Genomic DNA, 17,512 nt, shown 5'->3' on the forward strand with positions numbered 1-17,512 from the left:
TAAATTCAGTTTCCTAAATATGTAAGTGCTGCTGGCTAAAGTATACAATCTATTCACAATGGTGATATAAGGATGCTCTGCAAAACAATGAATTCATTTGGGTAACACAGAGAGTGGGAGGATTGCGATGCATAGACATCTCAGCAATCTATACTATTATATGTATGCTGCCGAGGGGACGGCGGGAAGAATCCACAGTAGCTGCAGAAGGAAAGCAGCGGATAACAATATATTTCATAATAAGGAAAGATTGCTGGGAGGGTGTTGGGAGAAAACACACACGGAACAATGCCTCCTATACACACAAATAGAGTGTTGTGGGGAGATAACCATCATATACAAATCCAATCTGCCAATCGGAATCAGGGAAAGCGTTTGACCCACATTCGGCTGGTGAGGTGAAGAACATTTCCAAAATCTGTTTCCCTGCTGTTCCTGTGAAAGCGGTAATAGCGGCAATCATAGAGGCAGATGGAAATGAGTTCCTAAACTGCCGCGGCATTCCTGTCTTGTGAAACGGGAGATGTGAAATAGATTTAAAGCTCAAGCGACCGGCATTTGGGATGTGCAAAATGCTCTGCACAGGTTGCAGTTGGCAAAGTTGCTAATTTTCCAGAAAATCCTATAATTAGTTCAATGGAGGTGAAATTCCCAGAAGAACTTATCTTATTTTTTGGCGTATAAGGCCTCTTTCACAGTGCAACGCTAAAGTCGCAAGTTAGAAAATGTTTCAACGTGGACTAACGCACAGCAATACTAAGTCTGTGCGACATTCACAGTGCACACGTTGCGTTTGTGTGTAATGTGTAGCGTTATTAGAAAATGCTGCATGCTGTGCGTTATACACGTTATTAGCTGTGTTGGACTGTTTGCACATGCTCAGTAATGACTTGGAAGCATACTTTTCATTGCCTGAATGCTCCACTGTATGCAAGGATAATGGGGCATGAAGTTGCGGTGCGACTTTTTTGGGGTGTTGCATTGTAATTTGCGTTGCGACTTTAGCGTCGCATCAAAACGCAACGTCCTACTGTGAAAGAGGCCTAAGACGCAGTTGAATTTAAGACACACCTAGGTTTAGAGGGCAAAAAAAAATGTACTAAACCTGGTGCGTCCATGGTCTAGGAGCGTCTTGTAGATGTTCTCCCCCAATTATTGTGTTCCCCTTGTACCTCATGTGTCCCCTCCTGGCCCCCGCTCCTCCTGTGCTCTCCTCCACACCCCCTGAGTAAATGAAAGCAGCGGCAGCCCGGCTCACCTGATCCATCGGCTCCAGCAGTGATCAGAAACCTCTCCCTCACGTCTCCCCGAGTGCCGGCTTCTGCTGATCACGTCATCAGCAGAAGCTGGCACTAGGGGAACTGTGAGAGAGAGGAGAGGTCTGTGATCATCGCTGGAGTTGATGGATCAGGTGAGCCGGGCTGTCGCTGCTTGCGTTTATTCAGGGGGAATGGAGGAGAAAACAGGAGGAGCAGGGGACAGAAGGGGACATTTATTCAGGGGGAGTGGAGGAGGACAAAAGGAGAGGAGGAGACACATGGACAATACTAGGAGTCCCTGACCTTGTGGCGGGTCTGCAGTTTGTATTGGCGAGCGTTCATACCTTGAGTCAACAAACAAATACTTACCTAAGAAGAGCGTTCCCGTGTCCTCCTCGCTGCTGCCACCATTTGCCGAGACCCTTTGGTAGAGCTCCTCTTTATGCAGCCATGCTGCACCTTGCCGAGCTGCTCCAGCTTACTGTGCAGGCGCAGTCATACGTGTGCAATATGTCCGCGCTCATGTATAAAGAGGAATGTGGTTCTTTAATCCAACACGCTTTGTTGGATTTCTCTGAGGGGTCTGCGAGCAGCAACGGTGGTCCGGAGGACAGCGTGGGAAGCCCCTGTAGGATTATTCTCCCAGGCGGTTAATTTACACAGAATTTTCATATCAAGAGAGGTACAATTTTTTAAAGTGTTTCTTTAACGAGACTCTGTAAGAAAACAAACCCCCCCTGGGGGATACTTACCTCAGGAGGGGGAAACCTCAGGGTCCCAATGAGGCTTCCCTGTCCTCTGAAGCTTGGGGCAATCCAGCGCTGGCTCAGCCGAAAGTCCCTCAACAAAGCCTGGTAAAGACTGCGCAGGCGCCGCAATATTTACTTACCACGATCCTGTGCAGGCGCAGTAGTGGCTCTTTGTTTGGGGTTAAGGCGGAAATAGCCAAGCCCGATCGATCCGCTCTACTGCGCACGTGAGGACGCTGAGTTTGCCCGACACCAGGGGGCGCACTCAGTGTCATCAGAGGAACAAATTGTGGGGATGTGATCACCGGGGGACAGGAAGCAACGAACACGGAAGAACTGAGATTGCCGCCGGGGATTGCCGAGAAGACATCGGGAAGCTGCGAGCTGCCAGCAAGGGATCCCGCACACCAGTGATGCCGCAGGTCAGTAATTGCTGGGTGAGTCTGACTCATCCTTACCAATCCTAGCTAGTTTTTTATGGATGAGTCAGGCTCGTCTTTAATGCTAGGAAGGTTAATAGGCTTCCCTCTTCTTAGGTAAGTGTTTTTTGACCACTTTAAACTGGCCATACGCACATCACTTTTTCTGATTGATTTCAGACCAATGTGATCGCATCTGCTTAACATCTATTGCTCCAACGTATCCAGTTCATCGGCTTTCGTTCGATTTTCTGCTGTTTATCAACTGCAAGTCTCCTCAAATAAGTTGATTCTTGACAGATTTCAACATCTAAAAGCTCATACTCACCGGACATATGTTTGTTGAATTGGTAATGACGAACGGCCGTTTGTGGGATATTGCGTAACATTGTTTAACAAAATATTGTTAAGCGATGTTCAACGACAGCCAATTACTTGCAATAATTGTTCACGTTGAATGACCGTCATGACAGATCCAATCATGGATGGTTGTTCTGATCACCTTTGACCCCATGCTAATTACAGCGATCGTTCAACATGGTGTTGGCGCCTGTCGATTGTCACCACGGTACGTGATTCCGGAAGGTGGACTGGAGAACGATCTTTCATCGCCGTGTATACCCCAATCAAACTTCAGCGGTCTTTGTGGTGGGTATTACTAACCCCCCCCCCCCCCCAAAAAAAAAAAATATAGTTACAGAGCCTCCGGCAATGTCTAGCTGCCTTTCCGCATGACCTAGTGGGCTCTTATCGGCTTTACGGCTTCCCCAGTGCACGGAAGCCGGTGTGTCAGCTGACCTGCATCGGGTCATGTGACACTCCGCCTTGCATGCACGGGCGCTGTAAGCTGCTAGGAGCCCACTAGGTGCTGTAGAAAGGCTTCTAGACATCGCCAGAGGCTCGGTAAGTATTTAAATAGCCTCAAAATAGCAAGGCCCCCTTTATCATTCAGGCATGCCGGTTAGTTGAGACTTCCAGTTGCCTGAGTTCCAGAATTTGGGACTTTGCTGTACATATATTTACGTAGATCTGTACATCAGTCCTGAAAGGGGGTCAACTGAGGAACGGTGGCATCGTAAGAGATCATGGGGCCCCCACAACTAGGCACTCTTGAGCAATGCCACCTTCCCCTACCGTATTGATATAAGTTTATTGGTCAAGTTACATTCTTAGGCTTTCTTCACTGCATATAGTCCAAGGGCACCGAGACTTAGGGCTGGTGCACACCAGGGGCTTGATTCAAAGTGGTGCTAACCCAGTTCGAGACTTTAGGCGTGATAACCATTGCACCACGCTGGTGAAAAGTCAGTTTAGGCGTGATAAGTTTACATAAGTTTAGATCGCGTGCAAAGTCCCGCACGCAAAGCAGCGCCATTAAACTCTATGCGAAGTGCACCAGACTTTGCTAACGCAAAACTTTTGATCAGCTGTGCACTGCGGTGGTAACCCAGTTGATGCTTAAACTTATCACGCCTAAACTTATCACACCTAAACTTATCATGCCTAAACTGAGTTTAGGCGTGATAAAGGGCTTTTCACCAGCGTGCTAACTGTTAGCACCGCTTTGTGAATCAGGCCCCAAGAGTGCTTCTGAGCGCTTTTAAAAATGCCATCGCTTTGAAAAGAGCTTGGCTAATGTATTTGAATGGGATGGATCACAACAGAGCGATGAGCTTTACTCCCAAACGCAAACGCGGGTCCTGCGCCATTTCTGCTGATTTCTGAGGTGTTCAGCCTCAATGTTAAGTATAGGAAAGTGGAAAATCGCTCTGAAAAGCGCTAGATCAGAGCAATTTCCCAAGCGTTTTTGTTACAGAAGCTGTTAAGTTACAGCTGTACTGTAACAAAAAATAAAAAAACGCTACACCAAAACGCTCCAAAAATCGCTAGGCATGATTAGAAAATCGCTAGGCACATGCCTAGAAAAATCACCAAATCACTTCAAAAAGCGCTAAGCATTTGCGATTACGCTAGTGCTTTTTGGTGTGAACTAGCCCAAAGAGAGAGGGAGGAGGAACAGAAGAAAGTTAATAGTGAATACATCAAGTACCACCTGGGCCCCCCTCTGCTAGCTATGGTAATAATTAGTAAAATCTAAGTATAATAGAATGATTAAATAAATGAAATAATGATGAAATAAAATAAAAATAGTCATGACAATAATTATGATTTCATTAATATTATTCCATATGATCATAATGTTAGAGTAATCATATGATGATAATGAGATAATAGTCTAGGTAATAATTATTATTTCATTAAAATTTTTGTAATAGATTCACATCATTATTCCTATGATTATAATATTAGAAAAAAAATCATGAAAATAATGAAATATTAGTATTGGTAATGACTATTAGCAGCCTTTATCATCATTCTTCAGGTATGGTTAATTAAAAATAATATTACTATGATACAATACTAATTACATTACTAATTTAAACATATTACAATAGTATTAAGTTTAACGAAATGATGTATTAAAAATGATGATAAATTCTGTGGAGTGATAATGATAAAATAGTTGGAATATGATCAGCCTGGAGCAGAACGTCCACGCAGAGGGATTCTCTCTGCCCTTGCGTCTCCTAGCAACTGACATCACTTCGCCCCGCCCCTTTCAACTCGGCACTCCGTCCATCTTCTGTGATGCGACGTCACTAGCTCCGCCCCCGGAGGCAGTTCCCTTCTCCGGTCCCCGTGTAGGTGACGTAGTTCCGGGACACTGCAGCACGTGGTGGTCTCTCCCGTTTACCGGAGGAGGAAGAGAAGGCGGCAGCTGCCATGAAGATCACGCGGCAGAAGCATGCCAAGAAGCACCTCAGCTTCTACCGCCACAACTTCCGCTTCCGGGAGCCCTACCAGGTGCTGCTGGACGGGACCTTCTGCCAGGCGGCGCTGCGGAACAAGATCCAGATCAAGGAGCAGCTGCCGGGATACCTGATGGGGGAGGTGCAGCTGTGCACCACTCGGTACGTGGCACCAGTGTTCGGTCATGCACTGTATATTAGCTTATTGCACGGCTCCGTATAGGCCTGCAGGTGGCAGCATAGAGCGCACAGCTCTGTATTGGCCTGCAGGTGGCAGTATAGAGCGCACCCTGTGTATATAGCACAGCTCCGTATAGGCCTGCAGGTGGCAGCATAGAGTTTACCCTGTGTATATAGCATAGCTCTGTATAGGCCTGCAGGTGGCAGTATAGAGCGCACCCTGTGTATATAGCACAGCTCCGTATAGGCCTGCAGGTGGCAGCATAGAGTTTACCCTGTGTATATAGCATAGCTCTGTATAGGCCTGCAGGTGGCAGCATAGAGCTCGCCCTGTGTATATAGCACAGCTCTGTATAGGCCTGCAGGTGGCAGCATAGAGCTCGCCCTGTGTATATAGCACAGCTCTGTATAGGCCTGCAGGTGGCAGCATAGAGCTCGCCCTGTGTATATAGCACAGCTCTGTATAGGCCTGCAGGTGGCAGCATAGAGCTCGCCCTGTGTATATAGCACAGCTCTGTATAGGCCTGCAGGTGGCAGCATAGAGCTCGCCCTGTGTATATAGCACAGCTCTGTATAGACCTGCAGGTGGCAGCATAGAGTTTACCCTGTGTATATAGCACAGCTCTGTATAGGCCTGCAGGTGGCAGCATAGTGCGTACCCTGTGTATATAACACAGCTCTGTATAGACCTGCAGGTGGCAGCATAGAGTTTACCCTGTGTATATAGCACAGCTCTGTATAGGCCTGCAGGTGGCAGCATAGAGCTCGCCCTGTGTATATAGCACAGCTCTGTATTGGTGTGCAGGTGGCAGCATAGAGCTCACCCTGAGTATATAGCACAGCTCTGTATTGGCCTGCAGGTGGCAGCATAGTGCATACCCTGTGTATATACACAGCTCTGCATAGGCCTGCAGGTGGCAGCATAGAGCGCACCCTGTGTATATAGCACAGCTCTGTATAGGCCTGCAGGTGGCAGCATAGAGCACACCCTGTGTATATAGCACAGCTCTGTATAGGCCTGCAGGTGGCAGCATAGAGCTCGCCCTGTGTATATAGCACAGCTCTGTGCAGGGGTCCCCAACCACCAGGCCGCGGCACACTGGTGGTCCGTTGGCAGTTTTCCACTGGGCCGCGGCGGGCCTGTCATCTCGCCCCTATTCTGGGCACTATACTAGCTATATACTGGGCACTATACTGGGGTAACTATACTAGCCATACTGGGGCAACTAAACTCCCTATACTGGGGCAACTATGCTAGCTATGCCACCGCACCCCGATGCAAGGCAAATCCCTAGCAGCTAAGTTCCGAAATGCACTCAGAGTTTTTTCTAGAAGAGTTGAGGATGTTATGGCGGCAGAGGGGGACCAACTCCACATTAATCCATATGGACTAGAAATAAAATGCTCATAATAACATATACCTTTGACTGTGTAGTGTTGGACTTGTCAACAGGCTGTAGGTAGCCATATGATGCTATGTGTATATCTGATCACCAGCCATTAGGGGATTCTGTTGTGCTTAGAGGCGTACATCAAAAAAGGGCGTCGGGGAAAAAAGGGCGCGTGGTGTAAACGATAAACAGTATTATCGTTTATTGAAATATTGTGTAGAATTTCGTTTAGAAATAGTGTTTTAAGAATTTATAAATCACTAAATAATGTGTATGAGATCGGCAATTCTTAAAACGTTAATCTTCCGTATTTGTAAACTGAAACTTATATTTACGTTTGTTAAAACCCTCCCTGTACCTATCCCTAACCCCTAGACCCCCTGTTGGTGCCTAAACCTAAGACCCCCCCTGTTGGTGCCTAAACCTAAGACCCCCCCTGTTGGTGCCTAAACCTAAGACCCCCCTGTTGGTGCCTAAACCTAAGACCCCCTATGGATAATAATGTTTTACAGACATTAATAAATAAAAAAATGTAATTAATTTTTTTGGGTGAATAATAATGTTTTAGAAATATTTTAGAAATAGTGATTTAGTATCTTTATAAGCGTTATTCGTCACGGGCTCATTTTGTAAAGTTAAATCATCACAAACATAGTTATAAATCCTTAAAAATCTCCGGGCGCCGTTTGTTAAAACGTTAATAATCTCCGACGCCTTTTTTTCCCTGTTCGGCGCCCGGTAAACGATATTTATAATGGGAGTGAATGGGGCGCCCTTTTTGTCCACTTGTCTCATGCGCCCAAATCTCCTGCTTCCGCTTAGAGTGGCACTGTAGTGAGTTCTAGTTCAGTTGCCAGAAGGTGGCACTGTAGTGAAATATTGTGTGCAAAGCTTTGCTGCAGCCTCTAGATGGTGCTATAGAAATGACTAATTTTGCAGAATCCTGTGCCTCTAATACAATGTGAGCTTATTCGGTGCTGTCCCTGATGATTCTATTTCCTGTTTTAGTTGCGTAATGAAGGAACTGGAATCTTTGGGGAAGGAACTGTATGGCGCAAAACTGATTGCCCAGCGATTTCAAGTGCGAAACTGTGCTCATTTGGAGAGCCCTATCAGCAGCTCGGAGTGTCTGTTATCCATGATCGCCAATGATAACCCTCACCACTACTTCATCGCCACCCAGGTAGTATCTACCACTGCTGCATTTGATTCGTCTGCGGTGCGCCTGTCCCCCATTGGGGTGTGGCTTGTAGAGCGGGGTCCCGAGCGGTGTGAGCACCCGGGACCCCGCCTGTCTTTAACACCTCTGTGTTGTATTTTTGAAACCGCACATATAAGTTGGCTTCCAAGTCACATATTAGTGGAAGGTCCCCTTTCGAATCGGAGAAACCTCATCGCGGTGAAGGGGTCTAGTACAGAATGCCTTGAAATGAAAACAAATTTTATACAAATCAGTGCAACTAAATGCAAATTTCATGCAAGTTGTTTTTATGATTACTAGTGTAGTTGAGGCTCTCCCTCTAGTTTAGAGGGGATAGTGTGGTCAGTTCAGCCCTTGCATAATTTGGTAGTGCAGTTTGAATGCATGTACTGTGCCTTTAGGCCTCCTTCACAGTGCGAAGTTAAAGTCGCATGTTAGAAAATGTTCCAAAGCAGACTAACGCACAGCAATACAAAGTCTGTGCGACATTCACAGTGCACATGTTGCGTTGTGTGTAACGTGTAGCAATATTTAGAATGCGCTGCATGCTGTGCGTTTAGCAATACGCTAATATTTGCTGCGTTGTGTGTTGCACATGCTCGGTAATATATATATATTTTTTACTTGTAACGCATGCGCCGTTTTCATTCCATCACTGTGCAACGAAAACGGCGCACCAAACGCAGGGCTAAATAATGTACTATAAAGTCCAAGTTATAGTCTTTCAATGCGTTGCCTTAGGGGCACGTTATGCGACCTTAACGTCGCATCAAATGCAACGTCCCACTGTGAAAGAGGCCTTAAAGGACACATGGGGTGAGATGATGAGATAGACACGTGTATGGACAGTGCCTAGCACACTGAGAACTATGCCGTGTTCCCTTTTTTTCTTTCCCTGAAAGAGTTAATGAGGTATGCAAGTGACAGTTTCTGGCAGGGCTGTGGAGTCGGTACAAAAATCTTCCGACGCCTCAGTTTCTGAAACCACGACTCCAACTCCGGGTACCCAAAATGGCTCAGACTCCGACTCCTTAGTCTAATACTTAACAGGGCTGTGGATTTTGTACAAAAATCATCCGACTCCTCAGTTTATGAATTCAACGACTCCAACTCCGGGTGCCCAAAATTGCCCGGATTCCGACTCCACAGCCCTGATTTCTATAAACACAAAAGTTCCTGTGCTGTGTGTCCTTCTGCCCTCCCCATTGTACCGCCTCTTCCTCTGCTGGATCCACCTCTTGTGTGCCTCTGTGTCAGTGTTGCCAACCTTTCACGTTTATATTTTTTTTACTGACAAACACCAAAAAATTTAATGACAAAAGATTTTTTTTTACTGGCAAAATCGCGCAGTGTGCCGAAAAATGGGCGTGGTCACACAACAGAATGTGGGCGTGGTCATGGGTGGGGCCAAATATACATGATTTTAGGATTGCTGTAAAAAGGTCTGCCAGGGGAGTTTGAGCTCTGCCATAGTGTTCCCCCCCCTCCCCCTCCTCAGTTTATGAAATCAACAAAATAAATATATTAGTATGACAGCGCTCCTCTTCCAAGTCCTTATAACCTGCAAAGTAAAAAAAAAACACTACACATAGTGCATTACTGTTGGATTGTCAGAATTGCATGAAACACCCTTGGTGCAAAACAAGTACCTTCCCTCGTGTTCCACTTCTAGTGCAGATTTCCACCGCTCCCCTAAAAAATGCAGGCTCACCAGATGTACACCACACCTATAAAATCGACTCCGGGTGCCCAAAATTGCCTGACTCCGACTCCACAGCCCTGGTTTCTGGCCTGGTCGGACTGGGTCAAACTATAGCATAATCCTCACTGATAAGTAATTACAGCCTTAAACCTATTTCCTGTAACTAAATGGCTTCTGAGAGCAGGAAAGAGATAAAAAGGGTTAATAATTCATAGATTTGAGCTCTGGCATACTTCAATGAAGGTGTCATTGAGCAGAGACAATGAAACAGTATAAACCTAAACACTAGATTGAAATATAAAATAAAACTGTGAGATAACTAAAAAGTCATTTTAGGAGAAGGAGGATAGATACAATTGTTTTTCTCATCAGTTTATTTTCACCTCGGATGTCCTTTTCTTTGCTGACCGGCTTCTGCAGACTATTTTTAATGCAGATGCTGCCTGGAAGTGAGCTCTTACCTGCTTTGTATGCTTGTGGGGGGAGAATTTATGGGAAACGTCCCTAGTGGTGTGAGCAGTATTGGATTGTAGGTTTTACGATCAATTGTGTGTATGGTGATGGAGCAATAAAGTTCCTGTTAAAGTGGGGTGTCACCTGTATTGTTTGGATACTTGTATGACAAGTGATCAGGACCCAGAGGATGGCGTCAGCATTGCAGTGCCACCCAGTGGTGGAAGTGGGGTGATGGACTCTTCCACCACTAGGCAGCAATGCAATGCTGACACCATTGGTACCTCTGAGTCTGATCACATGTCATACGGAAGAAGATGTCAGTATTGCAGCGGTCGCTTGGCCGAGGAAGAGGAGAGCAGATCCAGCATCTGGATTGGGTAAATATGAAACTGCACAGCAACAACGGAGATCAAGATGCATAAAGATTTGTATTAAAGGGAAGGTTCAGGGAGGGATAAAAAAATAAAAATCCGCATCCACTTACCTGGGGCTTCCTCCAGCCCGTGGCAGGCAGGAGGTGCCCTCGACGCCGCTCCGCAGGCTCCCGGTGGCCGGCCCGACCTGGCCAGGTCGGGCTTCTTCTGCGTTCCAAAATGCGCCTCACGGCGGCGCGCTGGCGTCATCAGATATCCTCCGGGCTGTACTGCGCAGGCTCAGTAGTTCTGCGCCTGCGCAGTGCTGCCCGGAAGACGTCCGATGATGTCAGCGCGCCGCCGTGGGGCGCATTTTGGAACGCAAAAGAAGCCGGCCTGGCCAGGTCGGGTCGGCCACCGGAGACCACCGGGAGCCTGCGGAGCGGCGCCGAGGGCACCTCCTGCCTGCCACGGGCTGGAGGAAGCCCCAGGTAAGTGGATGCGGATTTTTATTTTTTTTAAACAGTCCCTGAACCTTCCCTTTAAATCAAGAAAATATACAAAATGGTTTGAGCCACAAACACACAAAGTATTACAGCATGGGTATATAAAAAATGGGAGCAAATCATGTATCCCCCTGGGACAATAAGCCTTGTCAGCCAGCAGAGTAATGCTAAATAACAGTTATCTATGCACATAATAAAAAAATAGTAATGCAATCTGAAGTATGAGTGAACAACAGATAACAGTATACAAGCGTGACGTCAGCGGCGCCAGTCAGGCCGGCCCGAGTGTCCGGAGCGGGCGTGCTATTGTTAATGCAGGTATTTATTGCACTTTCTTGTCATTGTGGGTTATAGCAGCCACCTAAGGAGCCTTGACATATACCCTCTGACGAAGGGAAACCCCCGAAACGGCGCTGTTAGGGTATTAACCCCTTGGGGATAACCTTGTATACTGTTATCTGTTCACTCATGCTTTAGATTGTATTACTATTTTTTGATTATGTGCATAGATAACTGTTATTTAGCATTACTCTGCTGGCTGACAAGGCTTATTGTCCCAGCGGGATACATGATTTGCTCCCATTTTTTTGTGTATACCCATGCTGTAGTGCTTTGTATGTTTGTAGCTCAAGCCATTTTGTACACTCTCGATTTAATACAAATCTTTATGCATATTGATCTCCGTTGTTGGTGTGCAAGTCATTTTATTTTCTCATGTATATGTAGGACTATTTAGTCCGGTTTACAGATTCTGCACCCATTTGTCACTTATGCTTTATACCTGCATGTCAGGTGTGTGAACCAGGAGTGCTAACCTTTCTTATCGATATAAATATGAAACTGCCCCCTGTGCCCACTCTGCATCAGCTGCCAGGCTTGGGGGGGGGGGGGGGTTTGGGGCATTGCAGCACATATATGGTTTCCATATGTGGCTGCTAAAGGGTTAAGGTAAGCTAAAGTGAGAGGGATATGGAGGCTGCCATATTTATTTCCTTTTAAGCAATAAGTTGCCTGGCAATCCTGCTCTTTCTGGCATCCGTAGTTTCTGGATCACACGCCTGAATTAAGCATACAGATCTGCATGCTTGTTCAAGGTTGGTGGCTAAAATTATTAAAGGCAGAGGATCAGCAGGACAGCCAGGCAATCTGCATTGTTTAACAGAAAATAAATGGCAGCCTCCGTATTCCCCTTACTTCAGGTGTGCTTTAACTACCTAAAGACCGCCCCAAGCCAATGGGTGTGGACGCGGCGGCAGCCCCGGGACCGCCTAATGCCAATTGGCGTCAGGTCCTGGAGCCAGCTACTGAAGGAGATTGCGCGCACGTCTCCTTCTACGGGGGCCTCTTCAGTCTCCGAGCGGCTATTGCCACTCGGGAGACTGTTAGACGGCGTGATCGCCGTCTATTTACAAAGTGCAGTGCTGCGATCAGCAGCAGCGCTGCATTGGGGACAGCCGTGTGACACAGCTGTACCCCTGGGGGATAAGAGAGCGATCAACTCTCATAGGCAGAAGCCTATGACAGCCGATCGCAGGATTGGCTGGCTGGGGGGGAGGGAGGGATTTACAAACAAATAAAAAAGGAGGGATAGTAAAAAAAAAAAAAAAATCGCCAAACATAAATAATTATAAAAAAATAAACACACACAGGGAGGGATCAGCGCAGCCTCCCTGGACAGCTCTGGTCTTCATTATGGGGAGGATCGCAGATGACATCATGAGCAAACCAGATCCTCCCCATAGAGAGACCGGAGCTGTCCCGGGATGCTGCGCGATCGCTGGATCCAGGGGGGGGTAATGTATAAACTGGGGAGCGGTGGGTGCCCGACACTAGCTAGCCTAGTGCTAGCTAAAGGCTTTACAGTCATTTGGGTCAATTATTTAATTATGGGGGACTCCTGGGGCCACAGAGCGGTATGCCTGACACAGTGTTGGGCATACCGCTAAGGAGGTTAAGCTGCAATCCCATTGGTGCTGCCATTCTGCCTGGGAGCCCAAGTTTAGAAGAGTTTGGGAAAGTTGCAGAAGTTCTTCCCCGTCTGGAATGCATCATATTGTGATCCTCCTGTCGCCCGGAGACAGAGTTCTTCATGGATTGAAATTCTTTGGCAATCTCAGATGTAAATTGTGAGCTTTGTTGTTCCCTGATTAATACACAGTAAGTGAATTAACTAGATGTGGGTTTTTTTTCATCTAAATTCCCATCTCGGAGTTCTCTGACGTTCCATACAAATGAACTTAATGCCCAAGAAGGTTTTAATTATGGCAGCGATCTAAGTGAGGGTTTAGCTGATCTCTTTGGCTTGTGTTATGCTAACTACCAGCCTTGGGAATTGTCATTGTTTGTTTATAGCGCTGCATGTATTTTAAGCTCAGGTTCACCTTGGATTTTTTTTTTTTTTAATAAATGCATTTTGTAAAAAAATGATATTCTCAAAATGTGCATTTGAATTTGTATTGTAAAGACATTGCTTTTGCAGTGTAAAGCTGGCCATACACTGGTCGATAGGGCCAGCAGATAGATCCCTCCCCAATCATTATCTGTTCTTTGAGAGGATCTATCTGCTCGATTGCTCCCACACACAGATTTTCAGACGATTTCAGCCTGCCAATCTGTGTGCCTGCCAGGGTCCCAGCCCCCCACACCCCTGTCCACCAAAGTTGTCCCGGTCTCCACTTGCTGGCTGCTCCTCTTCACTTCCTGATCCTAGGTGCCGGTAAAGTGTAATGCTGGGGACAGAAACTAGGGGCGCTGTGACCACTACAGGCCCCTAGTGACTATCGCCTGCATTACTTCAGACAGACGCCCAGGACAGGATGTGAAGACCGCCAGAGACCAACAGAGACTAGGACGTGCGGCAGACAGGTGAGAGTGCCTTCTCGTTATCAAATTGAACGCCGCTAGCAATGTGCTCCTGATCAACCGACATTTTTATCACCAATTCAATCAGTGCGATCGAATTGGCCGTATATCATCGGGAGAAATCTATGAATGTATGACCTGCTTAAAGGGCAATTGAAGTGAGAAGAATATGGAGGCTGCCATATTTATTTCTTTTTAGGCAATATCAGTTGCCTGGCAGTCCTGCTGCTCTATTTGGCTGCAGTAGTGAATCACACTGCAGCCAAATCTGTTGCATGCTTGTTCAGGGTCTAGGACTAAAAGTATTAGAGGGCAGAGGATCAGCAGTATAGCCAGGCAACTATTACTGCTTAAAAGGAAATAAATATGGCACCCTCCATATCCCTCTCTCTACAGTTGTCCTTTAATGGTGGCCATACACCTGTAGATGGTCACCAGATTTAAAGAGAACCCGAGGTGGGGTTCTAAGAATATCTGCACACAGAGGCTGGATCTGCTTATACTGCCCAGCCTCTGTTGCTATCTCAATCCCCCCTAAGTTCCCCCTGCGCTCTGCTGTCCCCCATAAATCACAGCCGCGCTGTCGACACGCAGCGTGTCGCAGCGGGCTGGGCTGTTTACACCTATGTACCGTCACTCTCGCTGCACCCCCCTGCCTCCTGCATAGCTCCGGTCCCCGCCCGCGTCCCTTCCCTCCCCGCTGATTGGAGGGAAGGGACGTGGGCGAGGACCAGAGCTATGCAGGAGGCAGGGGGAGCTGCGAGAGTGACACTACATAGGTAAACACAGCCAGCTGCGTGTCAACAGCGCGGCTGTGATTTATGAGGGCATAGCAGAGCGCAGGGGGAACTTAGGGGGGATTGAGATAGCAACAGAGGCTGGGCAGTATAGGCAGACCCAGCCTCTTTGTGCAGATATCATTCTTAGAACCCCACCTTGGGTTCTCTTAGCTCAACACACCATACAATTTTGGTTGTACAGATTTACCAAATCTATGTAGTATAAGGGCCTCCCATTTCCAGTGGCTTTACTGTGTCATGTGACAAAAGCTGTTTGAGCTAGAGGTCTGTTAGCATACAACCGGAGCTCTAATGGTTGAACCACAGCATTTGTCATGTGACCGGAAGAGCAGACACAGGGAGGAGTATAAAGTAAAACCACCACCAGATACAGGAGGGTGTGCTGTCGGCACAGGCGAGTCTGGCCAACACTCGGCGACAGATGTTGGCAAATTCAACACCACTAGCAACTTGCTCCCAACCCGCCGCCCATCGAGCAAAATTTTCCATCCTGTGGGAATGACCAAATCTATTGATTGTGGATGTAAATCAATCAATCGGGCATTGTTTGCAGCAGTCGATTTCTAGCAGATGTTGACAGCTAAAATCGCCTAGTGTATGGCTACCTTGAACCAAACCTGAAGCAAAAATAAACTTGAGAGAATGAATTGTATGTGTAGCACAGCTAAGAAATAGAACATTCGTAGCAAAGAAAAGAGTATCTTGTTTCCCAGTACAGGAAGAGTTAAACATGTATGCGAAAGAGCTTCTTTGAGCTATTCGACCCAACTTTGACGAATACAGTCCTGTTTTCTGAACAGCTTAAAGGGACTCCGAGCACCTCTCATGGGCCTGCCTTTAAGCCAGACGACTTCCAACAAAGTCGTGCTATGACCCCTCTGGAGGAGCCTCTTGCAATGGCCATGCGTGTCACTTCCTCTTCCTGCTTCATTCAGTGATGCACTTCTCTAACAGAGAAGACAGGGGTGACCCGGAAGTTATAACATAGCCAAGATGGCAGCCGCGATTTTTAAATTGAAATGGAAGGAAAACTATTTGGCATAGAACGGCGATTCAGACATCAATGAAAGAGGAGAGCACAAGCTACAGAAAGGTATGCATCTTTAAGTACTTTGCAGTACTGGTCAGAGTCTTAAAGGCATGCCCATGAGAGGTGCTCGGAGTCCCTTTAAACAGCCAAACAGTGAGCGGCAGCTTGTGATAAGGTTTTACTGCAGGAGAGTTCAAAGGGTCATTATTTCTGCTTTGTTTTATAGCTTAAAAGACAGTGTGGTTTGTAAACTGCAAATATAACAGAATGATGCAGAGTTATAAAACAAACAAAAAAAACTATATAACTGAAAATAAAAAATATGAGACTCTTTGCTTTGCTACTAATGTTCTATTCGTTATCTGTACTTCCCATACAATTCATTATATCATACATTTTGGGGTTTTTTTTCGCTTTAGCTTTGCTTTAAGAACTCTAACTTGCTTCTGCAGGCTGTCGGCGGTGGCCAGTCCCTCATCACTGATGGCTCCGTATTCTCTGCGTAGTGATTGCCATTCACGTCGCAAGTGAGATATTAGGCTTAATTGATACATCTGATTAACTGAGCTAATTTGTTATTTATTCTCCAGATCACTGCAGCTATATTGTTTCTAGGTGTTAATCTTCTATGCATTAACAGCTCTGCAGAGCGCTACATACCTGCTTAGCGGAATATATGTTAATCCCGGCATTGTATCCCACGTTCCCGGCGCTCTCCTCTGCCGAGACCTCATTAGGCTACCTGCAGGATTAGGCAGCCTGAGAAAAACAGGCTTTGTAATTAGCAGAAGCATAAGCAGGCGCTAAGTCTCTCCGTCTCTTCCCTTCTCAGGATCACAGCCTCGGCAACAAAGTGCGGAAACGCGCCGGCGTCCCCCTGATCTTCATCATTCAGAACACTATGGTGCTGGACAAGCCATCCCCCAAGTCCGTGGCCCACGTCCAGGCACAGCAGATCAGCCAGCTGGTCCCCGAGCACCAGAAACATAACCTGGAGCATCTGAAGGACGAGCAGGGCGTGGCCGCAGGGACAGAACGAAGGGGGAAGAAGAGGAAACGCGTTGGAGGCCCCAATCCCCTCAGCTGCATGAAGAAGAAGAAAAAGAAATCACCAGAAGTTCCTCCGACACCCGCTGGCAGTCAGAAGAAGCGGAGGAGGAAGAAGAAGGGGAATTCTGCTTTAAAGGGCGTGGCAGAATCTGTGTAGCTGAAATATGACTATTGTACATTATATTATATATTTCTTATTTTTGTATTTTACTTGGATCATTTGACTTGTTTCTAATGCCTGGTTTATAAACTTCCTAATTTATTTCAGTAAAAAGAGTGTTTGTTTATTTAGCAGCTTATTTTCCTTTCAGTCTGAAACCATTTTTAATGAGGAACTTTACCGGAAAATAGTGGGGGAAAAATACATCAATACATTGCAAAGTGAGAAGTTAAAAATGGAAGAGGGATCTAGAAATGATTGATATTCACCATGTAACTAATTCATAATGTTTGATCCATTGTGACCCTGCAGGTCATCATCTTTACTGCTGGCAGACAGAATCACTAACAATGCTTGCCTGGTAGTTGGAAACAGCCATTCTATCCCATAATGCAACTAAGGTTCACAGACCGGACACTGTCAGAGCCATGGCCCTGACCTCACACTGTGGGAGGGGTTTCACCACAATATCAGCCATACAGAGCCCCTGATGATCTAGAAAAGGTAAAGATTTCTCATCAGTTGAGCAATGTAGATCCTACAAAGTACATACCCTCCATGGACGTAGCACCTGTGTGATATGT

The 17,512-nt window shown here is 46.5% G+C and overlaps 1 protein-coding gene across 1 annotated transcript; it reads left to right on the forward strand.

The window, feature by feature from the left end:
- The first annotated feature begins 5,101 nt into the window (after window positions 1–5,101).
- Window positions 5,102–17,059, forward strand: UTP23 (UTP23 small subunit processome component). Its single transcript, XM_068234927.1, has 3 exons — window positions 5,102–5,399; window positions 7,817–7,991; window positions 16,551–17,059. The coding sequence occupies exons 1-3, from the start codon at window positions 5,212–5,214 to the stop codon at window positions 16,923–16,925; spliced, it is 738 nt and encodes a 245-aa protein (XP_068091028.1). The 5' UTR covers window positions 5,102–5,211; the 3' UTR covers window positions 16,926–17,059.
- The last annotated feature ends 453 nt before the right edge of the window (window positions 17,060–17,512 follow it).

The sequence above is a fragment of the Hyperolius riggenbachi genome, chromosome 5, assembly GCF_040937935.1.
Source record: "Hyperolius riggenbachi isolate aHypRig1 chromosome 5, aHypRig1.pri, whole genome shotgun sequence".
In the NCBI taxonomy this organism is placed as follows: Eukaryota; Metazoa; Chordata; class Amphibia; order Anura; family Hyperoliidae; genus Hyperolius; species Hyperolius riggenbachi.